General features: G+C 53.8%; 1 protein-coding gene across 9 annotated transcripts in view; it reads right to left on the bottom strand.

The window, feature by feature from the left end:
• CUNH19orf47 (chromosome unknown C19orf47 homolog) overlaps positions 1-20290 on the bottom strand; it is a 33543-nt gene extending 13253 nt beyond the window's left edge. The window contains exons 1-9 of one of the 9 annotated variants that reach the window (XM_045891539.3): positions 15992-16292; positions 12834-12921; positions 12594-12708; positions 10884-10965; positions 7409-7546; positions 5783-5932; positions 4173-4243; positions 2298-2646; positions 1339-1616 (exon numbers count right to left, since the gene is read on the bottom strand). In XM_045891539.3, the coding sequence (XP_045747495.1) occupies positions 1519-1616; positions 2298-2646; positions 4173-4243; positions 5783-5932; positions 7409-7546; positions 10884-10965; positions 12594-12708; positions 12834-12921; positions 15992-16010 (1110 nt within the window). In that variant the 5' untranslated portion in view covers positions 16011-16292 and the 3' untranslated portion in view covers positions 1339-1518. The other 8 variants (XM_045891538.3, XM_045891535.3, XM_045891537.3 and 5 more) reach the window with 8 other exon arrangements.
• Between the last annotated feature and the right edge of the window lie 108 nt (positions 20291-20398).

A 20398-nucleotide genomic window follows, 5' to 3' on the forward strand; every position in this document is an offset into this window, starting at 1 on the left:
TCTCTAAATGAGAAAACGGCCCCCAATTCCCTTCTGGGTCCTCTCCTGCTTCTATGCTCCTCTCCAGCTGGTATCACCAGGCCCTCGGCTTTGAACAGAGTTCCCTGAGCGCTCCCCCAAGCTGTGGGTCCCCAGCCCAGGTGCCACCCCCTCTGAGTCCCAGCAGCCCAGTGCCCTCCTGCCCTCGCCTCCTCCCTCCCCAACCTCTTAGTCTCCACAAACAGCACCAGCTAGATGCTCCGGCCCCTCCTCTAGGTGATCCCTGCTCCCCGCCCCCTGCACCCCAACTTCCCATCCATCTGCGCTGCCCACGCCTCCCTCCTCCCCATGCTTCGCCCCACGCCACCTTCCTTCCTTGCCCTGGCTCCTGCACGGCTGCCACCCTGCCTCCACCCCTGCCCTCCCCACAATTTATCCCCTCACGGGGGCCAAAGCCATCTTCATAAAAGGCAACTCAGACCATCGCTTGCCAGCTTTAAACCCTCCCAAACTTCTCAGGGCTTCTGGAAGATGTCCAGATTTCTCACCTCGGGTCACAAAGCCCCAGGTCATCTGGTCCCTGCCCACCTGCCCCAACCGGTGCTCTGTGGCAGGCCCCTCCCTCCCTGGCCAGCCCCCACCCCCCCACCCCCCCACCCCCCCCCACCCCCCTGCCCTGGCCTTTGTGTTCCTTGCTCCTCCGACCTCAGACCTTTGCCCTGGCTGTGTCCCCTGCCTGGACCCTCTCTCCTCCTGCACCTCACACAGCCGCTTCTGACCGTTCCCAGCTCAGCCCTTAACCTTGCCTCCTCTGAAAGGCCTCCTTACCCCCAACATCGGAAGAGGCCCTGGCCACTTCTGCTCCTCCCTCCCATTCTTTCGACAGCATGATCCCCCTACCGCCATCTGCCTGGCTAGAGAGGTCAGCCACGCAGGCAGGGGCTTGTCTGCCTTGCTCCCAACGGATCCCCAGCTCCTAGAACAGGCCTGGCACGGAGTAAGGGGCTGTGCAGCATCGAGCAGGTGTATGATCAGATCAACAGGAACCTGCTGCCTCACAAGGGAGCCTGCAGCTTGGAAAGCCACCAACAGGCAGAGTGGCAGAAACAGGTAAATTATACGGAGGGGGAGGACACAGTGGCGGAAGAGGAGCTGGGTGAGGGGAAGAGGAAGTCCACCTGAACGGTGACCGTGACCATTACTCCCTGCAGCAAAGACATGGCCCACGTGGAGCCTTGACCTTCACGGACAGAGCCCAACCCTTCGTTGGCACCCCCACCTACACTGTGCTTCGTGTGAAAAACAACCCTGTGACTCACCCTGAAGGAGGGGAGGGAAACAGTTTGAAAGTCACAAAAATATATTAAAACAGCTGTTTTCTTCTCTTTCTCTCTTGGTACTGGCCTCCCTTCCCGGCAATCCTTGCCCACCACCCACCACGGGCTTTCAGAGGAAAAGGTGCCCAGGGCAGGAAAACAGAGGTGCCCCCGCTGCAGCCCAGGGTCAGGGGAGGTCCCTCCAGCCCGTGCTTGAGGGCGGCTAACAGTCTCTACAGGCTCGACGCCACCGCCGACGAGGGGGCCGCTGGGAGGCCGGAGGTGCAGGAGGGTCAGGCAGGACGCAGCGCACAGTCGGGCCTTGCCACGGGGACAGAAAACAGAAGAGAAATGAACAGTGTGAAGAGAGGGAGAGACAGAGAAGTTAAAGGAGCGGGGGTGGGGGGGGAGACAGAAGGGGGAAGGGGCAGAGGGGCGAGGGGAAGTGGGGAAGTCGGGACGTCGGTAAGGTGGGGGGACTCTGGGGGGAACTGGGGAGGCCGGGGAGCTGGGGCGGAGGCAGCAAATGCTGCCGAGGGGCAGGAGGGGGAACGGAGGAGGGAAAAGAGCACTTGGCTCTGGGAGAGGTAGAAAAGTGGGTCCTGCCAAAGGCCACAGTCCAAGAGGAGAGAACAAAGGACGTGAGAAAGGAAAGTCCTAGAGCAGCAAGGCCAGGCCACAGCGACCATGTCGGACTCAGAACACTGGGGTGAGCCCCCAGAAAGCTCGGGCCGGCTCGAATGCCTGAGGGAGACAAGCAGTGTCATCCAGGAGCCAGCAGAGGACTGGGCATGGCCTCACGGGAGCCTCTGCCAGAGCCAGGAACCTGGAGAGGGGCCCGCGCCCCGCCCAGAGGCTAGAAGGTCCTGCGGCCCAGTCTTTTGAACACGCTCACTGTGCCCGCATGGTCCATCTGGGCACCCAGGCCCTCGCTGGAGCTGCTCCCCCGGGGCCCCACCAGAGTCCTCTTAATGGTGACCTTGACCTCGGCCAAGGACTTACTCTTGGTGCTCGTGACCTGGCTGTCCTGGGCCTCGGGCACAAGGGCAGCCTTGCCCAGTCTCTGGATGATGCTGACTTTGGACAGGGACTCTGGCTTCCTCTCAAGCCCTGGGCGGGAGGAAAGGGCCAGGCGTCGCAGTGTCGGGGTGGCAGCCGTCGCGGCCGAGCTTGTGGCCTTGGCTTTGACAGTCAGTGCTGGCTGGGGACTGGGCTTGGCTGGGCCCCGGCCCAGCTTCTTCAGAACCCCGGCATACTGCAGAACAGAGCTGCTGCTGTCATTGTCGCTGTCCCAAGCCAGATCCTCGTCCATCTCTGGGGTGGCCCCCAGGCGGCTGAAAACTCCTGTGGGCTGCAGGGGTCAGAGACGGGACAAGTGAGTCATTTAGTCATTCAACACACATGCGTGCAGTGCTGCCTCACTGTGCCTGGCCTCACTGGGAGGAACACCCATCGGTGACACGGTGACACACTAGCCAGTGGTGAGAGCCACTGACCTTGGCCGAAGTTCAGGAGAGACTCCCTGGACAAGGGACATCTGAGATGAGATCTGAAAGTTCCGGCACATAGGTCTAATAAAGATGGGGAGAGGGTGGGCCACACACAGAAGACCATTTGCAAAGGTCTGCAGGGGAACATGGCAAAAGACAAATTTGGTCATTCACTCAACAGGCATCTCCTGAGTCCCAACTGTCCCTGGCCCTGCCCTCAGGGGGCTCACAGTCCAGTGGGGGAGACAGATCTGGCCGAGGAAATGACACAAACAACTCCCTAATTACGACAGTGGTGCATTCTCTGGACGAGACAGGAGTGCTGGCGAGACAGGAGTGCTGGCGAGCGGGAGACGGGGAAGCCTCCTCTGGGAGTTCAAGGACACCTTCTCCCAGGTGCTGATGTGTAAGCCAGGCCCTCAACGATCAGTCAGCCGAGAAAAGGGCGAGGGCCAAGCCCCCAAGGCAGGAATAAGAATCATATGTATGGAGCACTCGCTCTCTGCTAAGCTCTTTATGCTAAGCTCTTTACGTGGCTGCATCTTCTAACCACATGATCCCGAGTGTGATTATCATGCTCATGATAAGATTATAGGAGGTGAGAAAAAGGTCAGATAAGCCCTGGTGAGCAAGGGGTGGAGAGGCAGGAAACGCAGCCGGGGAGCTCCGGCGCAGTTAATCAAAAGTGACATTCAAAGCGTGCCTACCACGCATCAGACACCCCCAGCACTGTGCAGGTGTATCTCACTTAATCCTCAAAACCACCCGACGAGATGGGTCCTAGACAGATAAGGAAACCGAGGTACAAGGAGCTTAAGTGACATGGCCAAGGCCATGCGGCCAGGGAGTGGCAAAGCTGGATTCACACTGGGCAGGGCTCAGGCCGTGTGCTCCTAAGCACACACCGTCCCTGGGCCCTGCAGGCCAAGGCAAGGAGGGTGGCGCTTATCCTGACCGCGGTGAGCAGCGTCTGATGGGGAGCAGGTGGCCTGTCCTGTGGGTGGGCACACACTGCCGCTGTGGGGGAGGGGCAGGAGATGGGGGGAGGTGGCAGAGCAGGGAAGGCAGATGGAGCCATCACTGGAGCCTGCCTGGAATGGGGGCACTGGGGCATCCCTGAGACAGGGCCTGGGAAAGGAGTCCCTTTAGGGGAAGATGCCGAGACCAGTCTGGGACAAGGAGGTGGGAGCGGCCCGAGGGCAGCAGGCAGGAGTTGGCCAGACCCCAGGCGCTGTAAATCAGGAGAGAGGTCGAGGTGCAAAGAAGGGAACTGAGGCTGTTAAGGCGGGTGAGGCGGCGCAGGGAGCATGAGGGGCTGGATGTGGGACCGACACCTGCAAGGAAGACAAATTAGAGAACTCAGGCGGTTTCCCCATTCCCAACTCACTTTATTCCCCGTCGTCGTGTCTGCCTTGGTCTCGGCGCCGAGGCGGTCAAACACAGACGTCCTCTGGAGACCTGGGAGGGAAGTGAGCCCTCAGCCAGCACCTGCTGAGCAGCGCACGGAGCCCAGGCCTGGCCGAGCATCATGCATCGTGCAGACAAGGGAGGGGAGACACGGCTAGTCCAGGCCCAGGCAGCTGTGGTCCAGGCAGGCACAGACTCTGTGTCTACACCCTGGCTAACACTGACCCACACGTCTCTGGCTAGTGCCAAATGTGGGAAGGATCCGATGAAACTGACCCTTGGGCTCCTTGAGACTGTACAAGTTCAAGAAATGTGTGTGTGCGCAAAGGGTTCTTAATCCCTACTTGTTCCCTTCACTCTTTTTGGGGTCATGGGGCTCTGAGAGCCTGCTGACTAGTGATGAGCCCTCTCCCTAAATCCCAACCCAAATAGCCATTGATAGAATGTTTACTAAGTTATGATATATAAATAGGATGCAAATATAAAATGACCATTAAAAAGAGTGAAAGCATGGGGCGCCTAAGAGGCTCAGTCGGTGAAGCGTCTGCCTTCGGCTCAGGTCATGATCTCGGGGTCCTGGAATCGAGTCCAGTGTTGGGCTCCCTGCTCAGCGGGAGGCCTGCTTCTCCCTCTGCCCCTCCCCTGCCTGTTCTCTCTCTCTTTCTCTCTAATAAATAAAATCTTTAAAATAAATAAATAATAAAAAATAAAAAGAGTGAAAGCAGATCCACAATCCAGGTGAAAAGATCTCAATACAAAAGTTCTAGAATGGGGTGCCTGAATGGCTCAGTCAGTTAAGCATCTGCCTTTGGCTCAGGTCATGATCCCAGGGTCCTGGGATCAAGCCCCACATCGGGCTCCCTGCTCACTGGGGAGTCTGCTTCTCCCTCTCCCTGCACCCCCCACCCTCTGCTCATGCTCTCTCTCTCTCCCCCTCCAAAAAAATCTTAAAAAAAAAAAAGTTCTAGAACAATACCTACAGGACGGTGCTATTTGTGATTTTAAGAAACACTCATATGGGCCTATGTACAAATGCATGCTTGCAAGCTCACAGATGCTGGTCTGGGTAGGTTAACGATGGCGTAGGATATGGGAGTGAGGGAACAGAGTCCGTTGGTACTGTATATTCTTCTGCACCATATGAATGTTTTTCCATGAGGACACGTACAATATTCTAAAGGGAACACTGTGGGGAAGACCCTCTCTGTACCCCAGCTAGGGACTGAACCTCAACCAGGCTCCTCTGGCTCATAATGATGGTTCCCACGCTTTGGGCACCCACCCTCAGCCAGGCATGGTCCCCACGTCACAGGCAAGGAGTCACGGAGTCCAAGTCCCCACCGCTCGGGGAAGAGGCGCCAGACGAGGCACTAAGGAACCCTGCTACACTAACTGCAGGACGACAGGGCGGAGGCGGTGACATGTCCTCCTCCTCTACGGCCACCATCGCTGTCCCCTTGGTCCAAGGCCCCCTGGATCTCAGTAGAGCCTGCTTCTCGGCCAGGGCCTGCAGGCGTGACCAACCCCGCACCATGCAACCAAAGGGAAATGCAGCCTCTACGCCCAAGGGCGCCCCTACTGGGCCGATACCTTTGGCCGCCTGTTGCTGCTCCAGAATCTTGCGGGTCCGGGGGGTGGTGCCTTTGGGCATGTTGATAATGTACTTCCCCTCCATCTCGGCTGTGACCCGGCGCCGCTTGGTGGGGACAGCCAGGCTCTCCTCCTCCCGGCGGGCCAGGGCTGCTGGGGAGGAGGGGGGGAGTGAGCATCTTCTGGGATGGAATGTTCTCCTGAGTTGGGGGCTGGACGCCCAGTGAAGGGCACAAATGTGCCCTTTACTTCCATGTGTTTGAATGACTAGAATCCCTCATCTTCCCAACCACCACTGACTCCGAATCACCAAGAAATTCAGAGGTCTAGGTGCAACAGGGTTGTTGATGGCGCTCAGAATCCCCACTCGGTGGCAGGCCTCGCAAGGCTCCCTGTGGCTCCATCCCTGCCCCCCGTAGGCTCACCTCCCAGCCCAGCCAGAGTCCCCTCAGAAAGAGGGAAAGGTTCAAGAGCTCCAGCTAGGTGGTGGTTTCACGGGTGTAACAATTTTTTTAAATTAATCAAACTGTATACTTACAATGTGTACATCGTACATAAGTAAATTATACCTCACTTAGATTAAAAAAAAAAAAAAACAGCATCCCCTCAACACATCTGAGCCAGGTCACTCCCAGGCTCACCGTCCTTTTAATACTTCAGAAATGAATTTTAACTTTCTTGCTCATGACACACAAATCAAAAAGGCCAAAGACGGGGAGGAGGCGCTTCTAAACACACAGGGCAGAAAGGGAGCACGGGCGGTGGAGGTGGACAGGGCCCTTCCCTGGGCCTCGGTTTCCACTTGTGCCAAGATCTTTGCTGTGGGGGTGAGGCCAATAAAGGCAGGACTGTGGGGCAGGCAGCAGGAGGCGGGCTTGGAAGCCCAAAGGCCGGAGTCCTATTCCCAGCTTTCAGGCTGAGACCTGGAAGAAAAACAAAGGCCAAGCACAGAAGTCTTTGGAGGAAGAGTGTGCTGGGAGAAAGGAACATCAGGGCAACGGCCCACGACGGGAAGGAGCCTGGAAGGGACCCATGGGAGGGAGCCAGGGGAAGAGATGCAGGAGATGGATGCACATTATACGGAGCCTATAAGGACATGTGGGAAGATGACTTTACTACCGGGACAATGGGACGCTCTGGAGAGTCCTAGCCCAGGGTGAGAGGATCAGGTCGAAGGTCTGGAAGGATCCTCCTGGCTGACCTCTGACCCCTGCCTCAAGCACAGGGCCTGGCACCAGTATGGGCCCTGGTGAGCATCTGGGAAAAGAGACTGAGCCACCTACAGTCCACAGCACTGTACTGAACACTTAAGACTTTATGCAGAGAGTAATGTCAATGTTAAGTGTTTCTTTCCACAATAAAAAAATAGATAAAAAATCTAAAACGATTGAACCGCAATGCACTTGTACCGTTAGGTACACCGTCTCAAGGGCTTCCCGCTGTCCCCATTCTACAGCCTGGGTAAGCAAGGTCCACAGAGGTGCAGGGGCTTGACCAAGCCTGAACACTTTGGACACCCTGTGGTCTTCAAAGCACCCTGCTACATTGGGAACATGACCTCCGAATACCATCTGCCAACCCACCCTCACTCCCAGCTCCTCCCGCCATCCACCCAAGTCCCCTCACCAGCAGCCTTGGCACTCTTCGCTGCCATCTTGTTGGATACAGTGACTGAGATCTTGGAGGTGCTGGTGTCCGGCCGCCTGGGGGGAGTGCCAGGTGGGGAGTCGCGGTTCAGGCTGTTGGTGATCATTCGAGAGGCGGCTGCGGGGAGGAAAGGGGAGAGTCATCGTGCCAGGGGCCTGGGGATGGAGGCCAGGACGGAGAAGGAAAGCCTTGGGACTGAATGGGGAAGGGGCAGCTGGAGTCACGCTGTGTCTACACGGCCATGATGGGGATACCTGGGGGCGGGCCAGTCTAACCAGTAGCCAGCCCACCCCTCGCTGCGTGGGGGCCTTTCCTGTGGCCCTAGATCAGCCTGGTTCCCATCACACCTCACCCAAGCTCCTCTCCCGGCTCCACTTCAGCCAAGCTGGTCTGGGGGATCTTCCCCACCCAGCACCTCTTCATAGCACATGCTGTTCCCTCGACCAGGCATGCAGTTCCCTGAGCACCAACCAGCTTGCCTTGGCTCTTCACTCAGGTCTCCTCTCCGATGGCACCTCCTCAGAGAAAACTTCCCGCACCACTCCATCAACCTCCACCGGCCTGACCCTATGCTAGGCTTGCTTTTGTCTCACAACCCTAGTTACTGCTTGACACTAAATGACACAGATTTATCTACTGGTGGGCTCTCTGGTGAGTATGCAGGCCCCACCAGGAGACAATGCCTGTTTATTTCTGTATCCCCAGTGGCTGCAACAGTTTCTGGAGCTTCACAGGTCCTCCATAAACATCCACTGGCAAAAATGAACACTCTCACGGAAAATCCCAACACCCCTACCAGAACAGGATCTACTGCAGGCCAATTTTACAGGTGAGGAAGCGGGGACTCTGGGAGGGGGTCCCTCCGCCAGGCCCCTGAGCAATGGTGAGTCCGTCTCCAGGGAGGCCACGGGAAGACATGCAGTGACGTCCCTCTGGGGATGCGGGACAGGAGTGAGGGCCGTCTCTGGCAGCTCCAGTCTTCTGCAGAGCAGAAGGAGGGATCCCAGGGCACCAGGGGGGAGCTACAGCACGCAGACGGGAGGGCCAGCCCCAGTGTGGGAAGGACATGGGTCTCGTCTCGGGCACAGTGTAGCTGGTTTTAGGGCCCGGGTTTCAAAAGCTCTTGGGGAAGAGCTTCATGCTGCCACAGCTCGCTCCACAGTCCCGGGGATCCCCCACCCCCACTGGCTTTTAGATTTTGGTATTCCATCTTACCCACCCCCCAAAAGCCTTCCCTTTTTCTGCTATGTGCTCTCTCTCAAAACCTGCTGAAGTCCCCCATACTGACCCTTGATGTGCTATTGCAATTATATGTTGCTTGGTTGGTTTTTGAAATTATAAGTATAGCATACAGAAAAAATACATCAAACCCACACAGACCACTTAACAGAAAGTCAACTCCCACGTACCCACCACCCAGGTCAAGAACTGGAGCCTTCCTCATGTGATGTGATGAGCACTGGGTATTATATGAAACTGATAAATTATTGAACACTACATCTGAAACTGATGGATGTGCTAGAAATTGGCCAATTAAATTTAAATTAAACAAAAAGAAGAAGAATTGGGGCCTTCCAAAGTCCAGGGATTGGCCCTTCCCAATCAGACCTCCTCCTTCCCCCTACCAGGAAAAAATGGTCGGTTTTCAGCCCTGCTCACTCCCCTGGTAATGACCGGTATATACCCTTTCACAATTTTCCCAAGACTTTTCTTCAGACAGCTCTGAAGCCGGATAGGGATGGCTTTCCGGAGAGCTGTGCAGACTCTCCTGGGATGACTGGGATGGTCTGCTATAGAAGGTAAGCAGTTGAGAGGCCCTGCCTCTTGCAGTGTACCCAGAGGGAAACGTCTTGCTTGAAAGGGATAAGGGATATGATGTTTCATCACGACAGGTAAGCACCATTTAGGTGGAAGAGAACAACTCTGTCTTTGCCCTAATGAATTTAAGCTGTAGTCAGACGTCAGACACACACAGATACAGACACGCATATTCAAAAGCGTACGTTATAAAGTGTATACAAGTGAGTGTACCAAAAATGCTGTTCTGGAACATTCTTCCCTCCTCCCTTTCCCTCTTTGCCTGTTTCCCCTATTCCTCCCAATTGCCTATTTTCTCCACTAGTATTTTTGTTAGTTTTACTTCTTTAAATTTGTTTTAAACAAAGACCTTCAGAAGGGTATAAAAAAATACATGCTATCTGACTTCAGTTATATACACTTGACAGACTAGCAAAAAAGACTAACAAAAATAGACATCCTGTGCTGTGAGGAATCAGGGTAATGGGTGCCCTGGAGAGGGGGGCAGTGATGCTGGTCAGGTTTCTGTTCCTGGATTTGGATGCTGCTGGCTACACGGCTGTTGGCCTGTGGAAAGTGAGTCAGCTGTACTTTCATGATTGCACCCTTTCCCATATGTAAGTTCAGGCAGACTGTCCCAGGAAAGAACTCCCAATTTGGGGCGCCTGGGTGGCTCAGTTGGTTAAGCGACTGCCTTCATCTCAAGTCATGATCCCAGGGTCCTGGGATCGAGTCCCGCATCGGGCTCCCTGCTCGGCGGGAAGCCTGCTTCTCCCTCTCCCACTCCCCCTGCTTGTGTTCCCTCTCTCGCTATGTCTCTCTCTGTCAAACTGAGCCACCCAGGCGCCCCAGGTTTATTTTTCTTAAAAAAGGTATCACACTGCTGAAAAAAACAAATGTATAAATACAGTCTGTTCTCACCATTCACAGATTCCCTATTTGCAAATTTGCCTCTTCGCTAACATTGATTTGTAACCCCAAAACCAATACTTGTGGCCCTTTTGTGGTCATCCACAGCCAGGCACTGAACGGTGAAAGACCTGAGTCACCTGACATGCACTCGCCCCCTGAAGTCAAACGAGGTGACGCTCTGCCTTCCTGGGTCAGCTCTCACACAAGTAAACAAGTAGGCTTCTCACGGTCTATTTCGTGCCATGTTTTTACATTTTTGTGCTTTTTCTTAGTGACTTTGCTGTTTAAAATGGCCCCCAAGCATAGTGACAAGGTGCTTTCTAGTACTCCCAAGTGATGTGCCTTACGGAGAAAACATATGTGTTAGATTAGCTTCGTCCAGGCACGTGTTACAGTGCTGCTGGTCCCCAGCTTGATGTTAATGCGTCGACAACATATAACAAATGAAAGGTCTTTAAACAGAAATACACATAAAGTCGGGTCTGCACTGAGCAGTTGACAAAGATGTTGTAACCAGAGGCTCACAGGAACCTAACCTTGTATTTCCTCCGCGAGCAGCGACTCGGGACTCGCTAATTCAGTGTTCGCTTTATAGAACTTTATAGAACAGAACAGCCACCAATGCAAATCGGCCGCTGAGAGAACCTCAGATGGCTTTGTTTCACCCCTGCAGACTCCAGATGTGTCCCCCTGACAATTAAACTCCATGAATAAAGGGAAGGGACCCCCGGTGGGTGGGACTCACCGCTGGAGGCGCCGCGGCGGATCTCGCCTGGGATGGGGCTGGGGTTGCAGGGCACTGACTCAGTGGCAGCCTTGCACATGTCCTGTAAAATACAACAACAACAACAAAAACAGGTGTCTGGGTTACCAGAGGGACAAGGGCACGAGGTCCGGGAACAGAAATCTGAGCAACACTGGAGGGATCAGAGCCCGAGCTGCTAGAGAAGAGATTGCAGAACATTTCACCCCCAACCATGAGAAAGCAGCAGAAAGACCCAAACTGAGAAACGTTCTGCAAAACACCTGACCAGTACTCCTCAAAACCGTCAAGGTCATCAAGCACCGGGCAAGACTACGGAGCTGTCACAAATTAACAGAGGCCAAGGAGACGTAAGGAGACTTAAGTGAATTGCAAGGTGGTATTCGCGGAAGAGAAAGAAGACATCGGTGAAAGAACTGAGAAAATCCAAGCAGTCTGTGGTGTAGTTAGTGGGAGCGTGCTACCGTTCGTTTCTTAGTTTTGACAAACGCGCCATGGCTGTGTGTGGTGCTAGCCTGAGGGGAGGCTCGATGAGGGAGATAAGACACTTTCTGTACTGTTGTTGGAATTTTTCTGTAAACCTAAAGTTGTTCCCGAATTTAAAAGTTTTTTTTTTTTAAAGATTTTATTTATTTATTTGAGAGAGAATGAGAGAGAGCACATGAGAGGGGGTAGGGTCAGAGGGAGAAGCAGACTCCCTGCCGAGCAGGGAGCCCGATGCGGGACTCGATCCCGGGACTCCAGGATCATGACCTGAGCTGAAGGCAGTCGCTTAACCAACTGAGCCACCCAGGCGCCCCAAATTTAAAAGTTTAAAGGGGAAAAAAATAGCTTGGCTCGGTGACCTGCTCTGTGGTAACTCAGGGAACGCCCCCAACTTGAGAGAGCGCTCACTGTGGGGTCCTGGCTGGATGGGATGATGGCCAGGTGAAGGCCTGTCCCTGGGTGGGCGAAGCAGCCAGTGTTCGGTAAAGTGAGAGTCTGAGAGCACAGCTCTGAGGCAAGCTTCCTTCTCAGTCGAGTGCAGTGAGCCATAAACGAGTTAAAATGCGTAAAGGATGGAGACAGGTCCTGGCAGGCTATGGGAAAGCCTTGGTAAGTGTCTGCTATCAAGAGTCAACAAGCTCTTCGTTCCAGGTCTGGCGCTTGGTGCCATATACACTATCTGGTAGGTGGCCACAGTCCCCGATACAGGAGTGGAGTGTGAAAAGCCTGTTTCAGAGAGACTCAGGGAGGTAAAGATCACTCGTCTAAGGTCAGTGTAAGTGGAGGGGCCAAGAATGGAATAACCATGCTGTTGGCCAAGTCACTGACTGAGTCCCACAGCGGGGGTTCCTGTTCTGGGGACAGAGAAGAGTCCTGCTAATGATGATTATCCTGAGGAAGATGAGAACTAGTAATGATAATAGAGAGCCTTTACTGAGGCCCCACTATTTGCACTGTACTGGGGCTTTATTGAACTCAATACTTACAACCACCTTGCAAGATACGTCGGCCTAGCTGCATTCTACCAATGGAGAAAGAAAGGCTCAGAGAGGTTAGGCAACACGCCCAATGTCACACAGCAAATGGTACAACCAGCCTTGGAACTCAGGTCTGCCCGCTTTTGCTTCCAAGCCTCCTGTTGGCTCTGCTGCTGTCCCTCCACCGCACCGTAAACCCAGGGACCAAGGGGTTGGGCTGTGCACCCACCTGGCGGTGCACCACCTTGGCATGCTTGAGGATGGCAATGATGTCGCCCACCACAGTCACGCCCAGCTCATTCATGATCTCTTTGTTGAGATCCAGCAGCATGCTCTTCTGGATCCTGCAGGGGAGGGTTACCAGTGAGGCCACCAGTGGGTCAGGATGGATGGGCCGGCCAGCTCCCTTCTCCCCCCACCTCTCCCCTCCTCTCTCCAAGTTCCCGCTCTGTCCCCTCAGCCCCCTTACCTATTATCCACAAACATCACGGCGTAATTGACAGCAGGCCCCGGAGGAATGCCGGCTTCCTTAAAGAACTGGATCCATTCGGAAGTGGCTAGGGGATGGACAGGGCTCATTATTCCCATTATTCTCTCCAGAGAAGAGTAGCCGCAAAACGACGGCTCCCACAAATTAAATGCTCACCACACGCCAGGCTCTGGCCAAGCGCTTCACGCGGACTGTGGAACTCAGCCCGCCCACACCCCTGCGAGGAGCTCGGCAGCATTAGGACTCCCTCACTCTGCCAACCAGGAGACTGAGGCCACAAAGGAGGCCTGAGGAGACTGAGAACACGAAGCCCATGTGCTTCTGTACGGCCCTTCTGCCCACAGCTCTGCCCTGGCTGCGAGCCACCATGATCATCCCCACGCTTGGCCAGTGCCCGAGTTCAGGGAGCCGGGACTCTGGGTTCTCCACCCTGGTCCCCATTGGCAGGCCCAGCTCCCGAGGGTGACAGGATCCACAGGTGACCGGAAAGAAGGGACACAGCCGGCCTGTGAGCGTCAGCAAGCCCTCTCCTCACCACAGAACCAGCAAGCAGAGGCTTTGGTGCTTGGGTTCAAATTCTGGCTCTGCCACCTCCTGGCTAAGGGCCTATGGGAAGTTAAAGCTTGGGGGTCTCCGTTTCCTCCTCTGTAAATTTAGGGATAATACACTCAGTGAGGATTTACCGAGGACCTGGCACAGGCCAGGTCCCGTTCTAAGCACCGGGGATTCCAGGACACAAGACAACGTCCCTGCCCTCATTGAGCTCACATTCCAGTGATAACGCCCACATCCTTACATCCTTGGATCACTGTGCAGACTCGGTGAGAGTCCCCATAAAGGACTTTAAGTGACACCTGGCCCAGGGGACAATCTCATCTCATAGCAGCTGCTGCTATGCTATTCTTATTCTGCCACCACTACCACTGCCAAGGCCAAGAGCAGGGACACACCCACCCATGAAGCCTTATTTTTTCTAAACTTCTCTGTTTAGCCTCTTGGGTGTGACCTTCAAACTGACCCTGGTCTGGCCAACAGGTGTTAGATAAGATCACTAATTCTAAGAACTTTCTTTTCACATTTTAACATCTCTGAAACTAAGAGCCACCTGGCAATCAATGGTGTGCCGTGGTTTCACCGGGGAAACTTTCTTCTTTAATAGCACTACACCCAACAATCAAAACAAGAAATTTGCTACTGCTATGCCCATTTTGCTTACAAGACCACTGAGGCTCAGAGTGGGGAAAGAGACTCTGGTCTAGGTGACTTCAGGGCTCGGGCACAGGCCCAGGGGCCACCCCTCTGCCCACCTGGCCACAGGCCTATCTCCCCAAGATTTGAGGGGAGGTGAGGAGCTCGTGCCCTCAGGACTTCTGCCACCAGCCCAGAGGACAGGGGGCCTTTTTCTGCCTTACACTATCCACCTGCCCAGGCATGGGGCCCTGGGTTCTATTAGCCAAAAGCAGGCAACCTTGTCCATTAAAAAAAAACACATAATGATTCCATTTATACGAAATGTCCAGAATAGGTAAACATCTATAGAGATCTACAGAGACAGAAAGCAGATTAGTGGTTGCCAGGGGCTGGCAGGGAAAAGAGAGTGACTATTGGGGTGCCTGGGTGGCTCAGTCGTTAAGCGTCTGCCTTTGGCTCAGGTCATGATCCCAGGGTCCTGGGATCGAGCCCCGCATCGGGCTCCCTGCTCCGCGGGCAGCCTGCTTCTCCCTCTCCCACTCCCCCTGCTTGTGTTCCCTCTCTGGCTGTCTTTTGTCTGTCAAATAAATAAAACCTTTAAAAAAAAAAATTTAAAAAAAAAAAAAGAAAATAGAGTGACTATTAGTTAATGGGTATGGGGGCTTTCAGGGGAGTGATGAAAAGGTTTTGAAACTGACTGTGCTGATGGTTGCAGAACTCTGAACACAGAATATAAAAACCACTGAACTGTACACTTTTTAAATAGGGGAATCGTGTAAAATGTGAACCGTATCTCAGTTACATTGTTATTAAGGAGGGAAAAGGGGCCACATCGTTTGGGGGTGGCTAGCAGCCTGAAACAAAGTCGAGGAACTGCAAACGTCCCCACATCGGGTTCTTGCCATCATTTCACTAAAGAGAAAAATATGTTGCCAAGTAAATGGTCAGGAGCACCCCCGTTCCAGAAAGAGTAAGAGGGGACACACAACGTGCGTCGTGGACTCAGTGAGGTACGGCTTGCCGTACACAGCAGGAGATGCACACTGGAATATTCACAGCAGCTGGTCTGTTAACAGCCCCAGCCCAGAAGCAATGCAGGATCCACAGCCAGAAGCAGAGAAATCAAGGGTGGTCACTCACGCAGGAAATACTACACAGCCGCTCAAAGGAAAGAACTGCAGCTACACGCAGCCAGAGAGGACTTCCAGCCGTTAGGCGGAGCAAAAGAAGCCACACCCAGAGCAAGAGATAGACCATTCCCAACATCCCAGAAGCGCCCCCCCCCGCCCCCACCACATTCCCTATGTAGTGACGTCTCTCTGTTTCTCGAGGGCAGCCAGTACCTTCCAACAGCATGGATTGGTTTTGCCTGTTTCTGTGCTTTATAGAAATGGAATCATTAAGGATGTAGTCCAGCGTTTGCCTTCTAATTGCTCTCATGACCACACAAGGATGTCCTATGTACTTCTCTATACGCACAAATCTCAAAAGACGTACAAGCTACCCGCTAACCTCTGTGCTTTGGCAATCCCACCGTGCAGAGCCTAAAGAGAATATAGTGATGAGGCTTATGAGAATCCTAACGGCTAACATTTGTTGGGAACCCTGCCCAAGGTCTGACATGTGATAACCTCCTTAACCCTTACAGCATCCCAGGACATGGGGACTGCTAGTTTCTCCATTTTACAGGTGAGAAAACCGAGGCTCTGCTGGGCTCCACATCACCAAGTTCTTAAATGCTAGACTATGCCATCGGGAGGCCAAGATACAGAGCGGCTAGGCCCCGGGCAGGCCCTGGGCAGGCCGCCGCCCCGCCGCCTCCGAGGTCCTCAGGCAACAGCTGTTCCTGCCAGTGACCTGGCCCTCCCTCCCCCACCTCGTCCAAGGTCATACCTCAGAAAGGGCAGTGGGGAGGGGGAGCTCCAGGAAGAAGGCCACAGACTCACCCATAGTCACTGAGACCATTGTCTCTCCGGCCCTGGTGCTGCTCCCGGGAGCCTGGAAGAGAGAACAAGGGCAGAGGGCCCATGAGTCGCTGCCGGGCTGTGAGTGTTTGTCCCTCCTTTGCTGCCTGTTGGGCCTGCCTGCCGGCCAGAGAAGACTGCCCAGGCTGGGGGCTCACAGCCCAGGAATAGCCTGAACACCTGGCAGGAAGTCAGCCTGGGACAGAGCTGCCACAACTCTCATGGTTGCCTGGGACAAGGCCCAGGGACGGCAAATGTCCACAGCTCCATCCCCACACACCTCAGAAGTTTCTGGCTGGGATAAGAGAGGGAGAGAAAAAAAAGGACCCCCCCGCCCCTCCCCCGCTCAAGACTTTAACCATAAATACCCATTAGTCATCCATTCACAAATTATTTACCGACAGCCTACGACATGCGAGGCACTATTCTAGGAGCTAAAGATCCTGAGGTGAACAAAAATACAGAGCGTGGCATCTAGGTGGAACAGGGGAAGGGGGACGAGAGAGTAAACAAGCAAAACGGATCACAATACGGTGAGTCAGAAAGCCCTCGGTGTCACGCAGAACACAGAGAGGGCCTGGCAAGGGAGGGAGGGGTTGTGATTCGAAATAGGGCGAACAGGGGAGACCCCTCTAAAGCGACAGAGACCCGAAGGAGGTGGAGGAGTGAGCCCTGTGGTTTTACAGAGGAAGAGTATTCCAGGAGAAGGTATAGCAAGTCCAGTGTCCAGAGCCAAGAGCCCATCTGGCATGGGTGCGAGACGGCACGGAGCCAGGATGACTGCGGGAAGTGGAGGCGAGGGGACAGGGGGAGGCAAGTGGGTGGAGCTGAGGGCAGAGAGGTGGGCCACCACATCAGGAGAGCCTCGGACAAGAAATGGAAAACCAACGTCCGCTTAGGTAAGACGAGCAGGTGCCAGAAAGCTGTTAAGGACATATTAGCACCACGGGGACTTTCCCCTGAACATTACTGGGCGCCTAGGTGGCGCAGTCGGTTCTGTCTTCGGCTCAGGTCACGGTCCCAGGGTCCTGGGATCGAGCCCCGAGTTGGGCTCCCTGCTCAGCGGGGAGCCTGCTTCTCCCTCTCCCTCCGCTGCAGCTCCCCCTGCTTATGCTCTCTGTCAAATAAATAAATAAAATCTAAAAAAAAAAAAAAAAAAAAAGGAAACTAAAGGGAAAAACTTCCTTGCCTGATAATTCACTGTGATCTGCCTCCAGGACCACTTGTCCCACTCAGCCCTCCTATCCTTCTCTGGCCCTACCCTCTGCTCCAAGCCCTCTGCCCTCTTCCTTCACTATACTCCCTTCTACCCACACCGGCCCAATTTTTTTTTTTTTTTTAAGATTTTATTTATTTGAGAGAGAGCATGAGAGTGGGGGGAGGGGCAGAGGGACAAGCAGACTCCCCACTGAGCAAGGAGCCCCAGGACCCTGAGATCATGACCTGAGCCAAAAGCAGACGCTTAACCAACAGAGCCACCCAAGCACCCCCTGGCCCCCAATTCTGATCCTTCTCCCTTACCCTTCCTCTGCTTGCTCCACGGGGTGCAGAAGACCCTTTCTGCTCACCATCACACTAAATGCCCCTCCCTGCCCCCATTCTGTTGGTACAACAGAGACGGTATGAGAGTAAGGACTCTGGAACCAGACCACGGGGTTCAAATCTGGCTCTAACACTTCCTAGCTGCGTGGTCTCAGCAAGTTACTTCACCAGTCAGGCCTGGTGTCCCCATCTGGAAATAAGGACGGTATAGATGTTACTTCTCTTGGAGGACGGCTAGAACACCAGATGAGCTTCTATGCTCAGAGCACCTGAGGCAGCGCCCATGCACCCTAAGAGTCTGGAAGCATTGGCTATTCTTACCTCCCAGGCCTCCTGTCTTAGCCTTTCCTCCGACTAGGGCTTTGCCTGCCTCCCGGTTTTCCCACGCTCACATGTGCCTGAAATGCTTTCTTATCCTGTCCTCCTGGCAAGCTCTCCTTCACTCTGTTTGGCCGTCACCCACTTTGTGAAGCTTTCCCAAAGTCCCCAGAGACTCTCCTCCAGAGACTCTCCCCTCTGCCTCCAACTGGGGTTCATCCTGACCTTCTCTGATGCTGCTGTTGCATCTCTTATTGATGAACAGGACCATAGACATCACTCTGCCCCCGTACTTGACTCCTAAGTTTGCCTTCTGGATTTTGCCACTGGACAAAGCCAACGCCACCAGCGTCTCTCCAAGAGCAGGGCATGGTGAGGCTTCAATATATCAGACAGAAAGACAACATGTCACATACCAAGCACTGATTATGCCCCAGGACCAGAGCCAGGCATCATGCTGACACCTCACAACCTCCTCATGAGGGAGGACTATTATTAGCCCCATTTTGATCGATGAAAAAAAACCGACTCATCGAGGTACAGTCATTTGTCAAATGCCACATCTACCAAGTGACTTCACTGGGATTCGAAAACAAGTTCTCCCTGATCCACTGCCCATTCGGTAACTCTTGTCCAAAGTTTACGTGCCAGGCACTGAGTATACACAGCTCGGTGTCTCCTCACAACCACCTGGGGAAAAAAAGTTAAAATGATCCCCATGTTACAAATGAGAGCGGCAGGTCCAAGGTCACACAGCAAGGAACTATAGGGCCAGGATTTGAATCCAAGTCAGCCCAATGCCTATGATTAACACTGGCTGAGGGATTACTACAAGCCAGGCGCTGTGGTCAGTCTTTGCGAGGTGTCAGTTAATGCTTACCAGAAGCCTTTGGGAACTGGTATCCTCTCCCTACATCTGCAGAAGTCCCCCTGCTGGACTCAATTGCCTCTCTCCTCCATTAAAAGCCCATCTCCAGCGCTAACTTTCTAAACAGTGAAAATTGGAATGTTAATAATAATAGCAAATGACGGTTCCTAAAACTCAAGTAATTACCATGTATCAGACTCCCTTGCTAAGCCCTTGAAAGGCTTGGATCTACATCCTGACTTTACCACTTCCAAACCCCGCCCCTGGGGGCCAGGGGTTAACCTTAACCTTTCTGGATCTCACTTCCCTCAAATAGAAAACAAGAATGATAGGGGTATCTATTCTTAAAATGGTTAGAGGGATGAAGTGAGTTCATAAACACCAAGTCCTTAAAACAATGCTGGGCAGGTGATAAGTGCTATGTACATATGCATTAAATAAATCAAACTTCGGTGAGGTAGAGAAAGGGTAGGACAGTCACTGACCTAACGTCAGCCACGTGCAAAGTGTGAGCAAAGAACAGAGTATAACTTGACAGTGCCCGTGGGACCGTGATATTCCCTTTTCAAATCTCTTTCAGCTTCCGTCTACAATTTAAATAGACTATTCGGCTTCTGTTGTATTTCAGGTTACGTTTTCCTTCTTTTCGTGGCCAGCAATGCTAGTTTTCCATAAGTACGCCAATACGAAATTTCCTGCTCAAATTAATTGACTGGAGGAAAAATGCATCAGTGGTTTTAAAAAGGAAAATCTACATCTATGAGATCTGGCAAAATTGGTCAAATAGGAAGTGGCAGGATGTCGATTTGCCCAATTCCAGATTCCGAGTTTTTCCTATTGCTGTCTCTGAGCTTCCTCCTACCCTCTACTTCCCTGAAAGTCCCAGCTACAGCAATAACTCTCAGAATCATTATTATCATAGTCCCAATACACTGAGCTCCTACTCAATACTGTGCGAAGCCCTTGTGCTAAGGGATTTACACGCACATTTCATCAGCATCCTCACAACGACCCTATGGTATAGCACTACTAACCCTCATTGTATAGATTCGGAAAATGAGGTCCAGAGAGGTTCAGGCATAGGCCTACTGCCAAAAGCTGGGCTGGGACTTGAACCGAAATCGGCGGGCCTCCAATTGCACGCTCCCACACCCAGACCTTCCATGCCAAGCGCAAACATTATCATCGGTACAGTACTAACAATAACAGTATAGTAACGAAGTGTGCAGTGTGCTAGGCGCTGAACTAGGGTCTCCGACATGCACGAGCAGACCTCTCACTCTAAGCCATAAGGAGGATGCTACAGTCAGATTCTGGCCCCCATTCTACAGAGGAGGAAACTGAGGTTCAGAGAAAGAAGTCGCTTGTCCGGGCCGCAGAGCGACGCCGAGACTGATTCCAGAACCAGGACGCCATCCATCCCCTCCGCATCCTGCCCGGTCCCACCACCCCCTGGCCCGCGCCTCACCTGACCCTCCGCGCCCGCGCCCACACGCGCTGCCCGCCCTCCCTCCCGGCAGCGCCAACTGTCAGACCCTCCTCCCTCGCCCCGGCTGCCCTCCCCGGAAGTACCGCCTTCGCCACCGGAAGCCGGGTCCACCAGCCCGCGGCCGCTCTGGCCCGCCGGACCGCCACCAGCGAGAGTGCGGCCGCAACTGTCA

The sequence above is a fragment of the Mirounga angustirostris genome, unplaced genomic scaffold (assembly GCF_029215605.1).
Source record: "Mirounga angustirostris isolate CCGP_5_RB_7025 unplaced genomic scaffold, mMirAng1.0.hap1 SCAF_16, whole genome shotgun sequence".
In the NCBI taxonomy this organism is placed as follows: Eukaryota; Metazoa; Chordata; class Mammalia; order Carnivora; family Phocidae; genus Mirounga; species Mirounga angustirostris.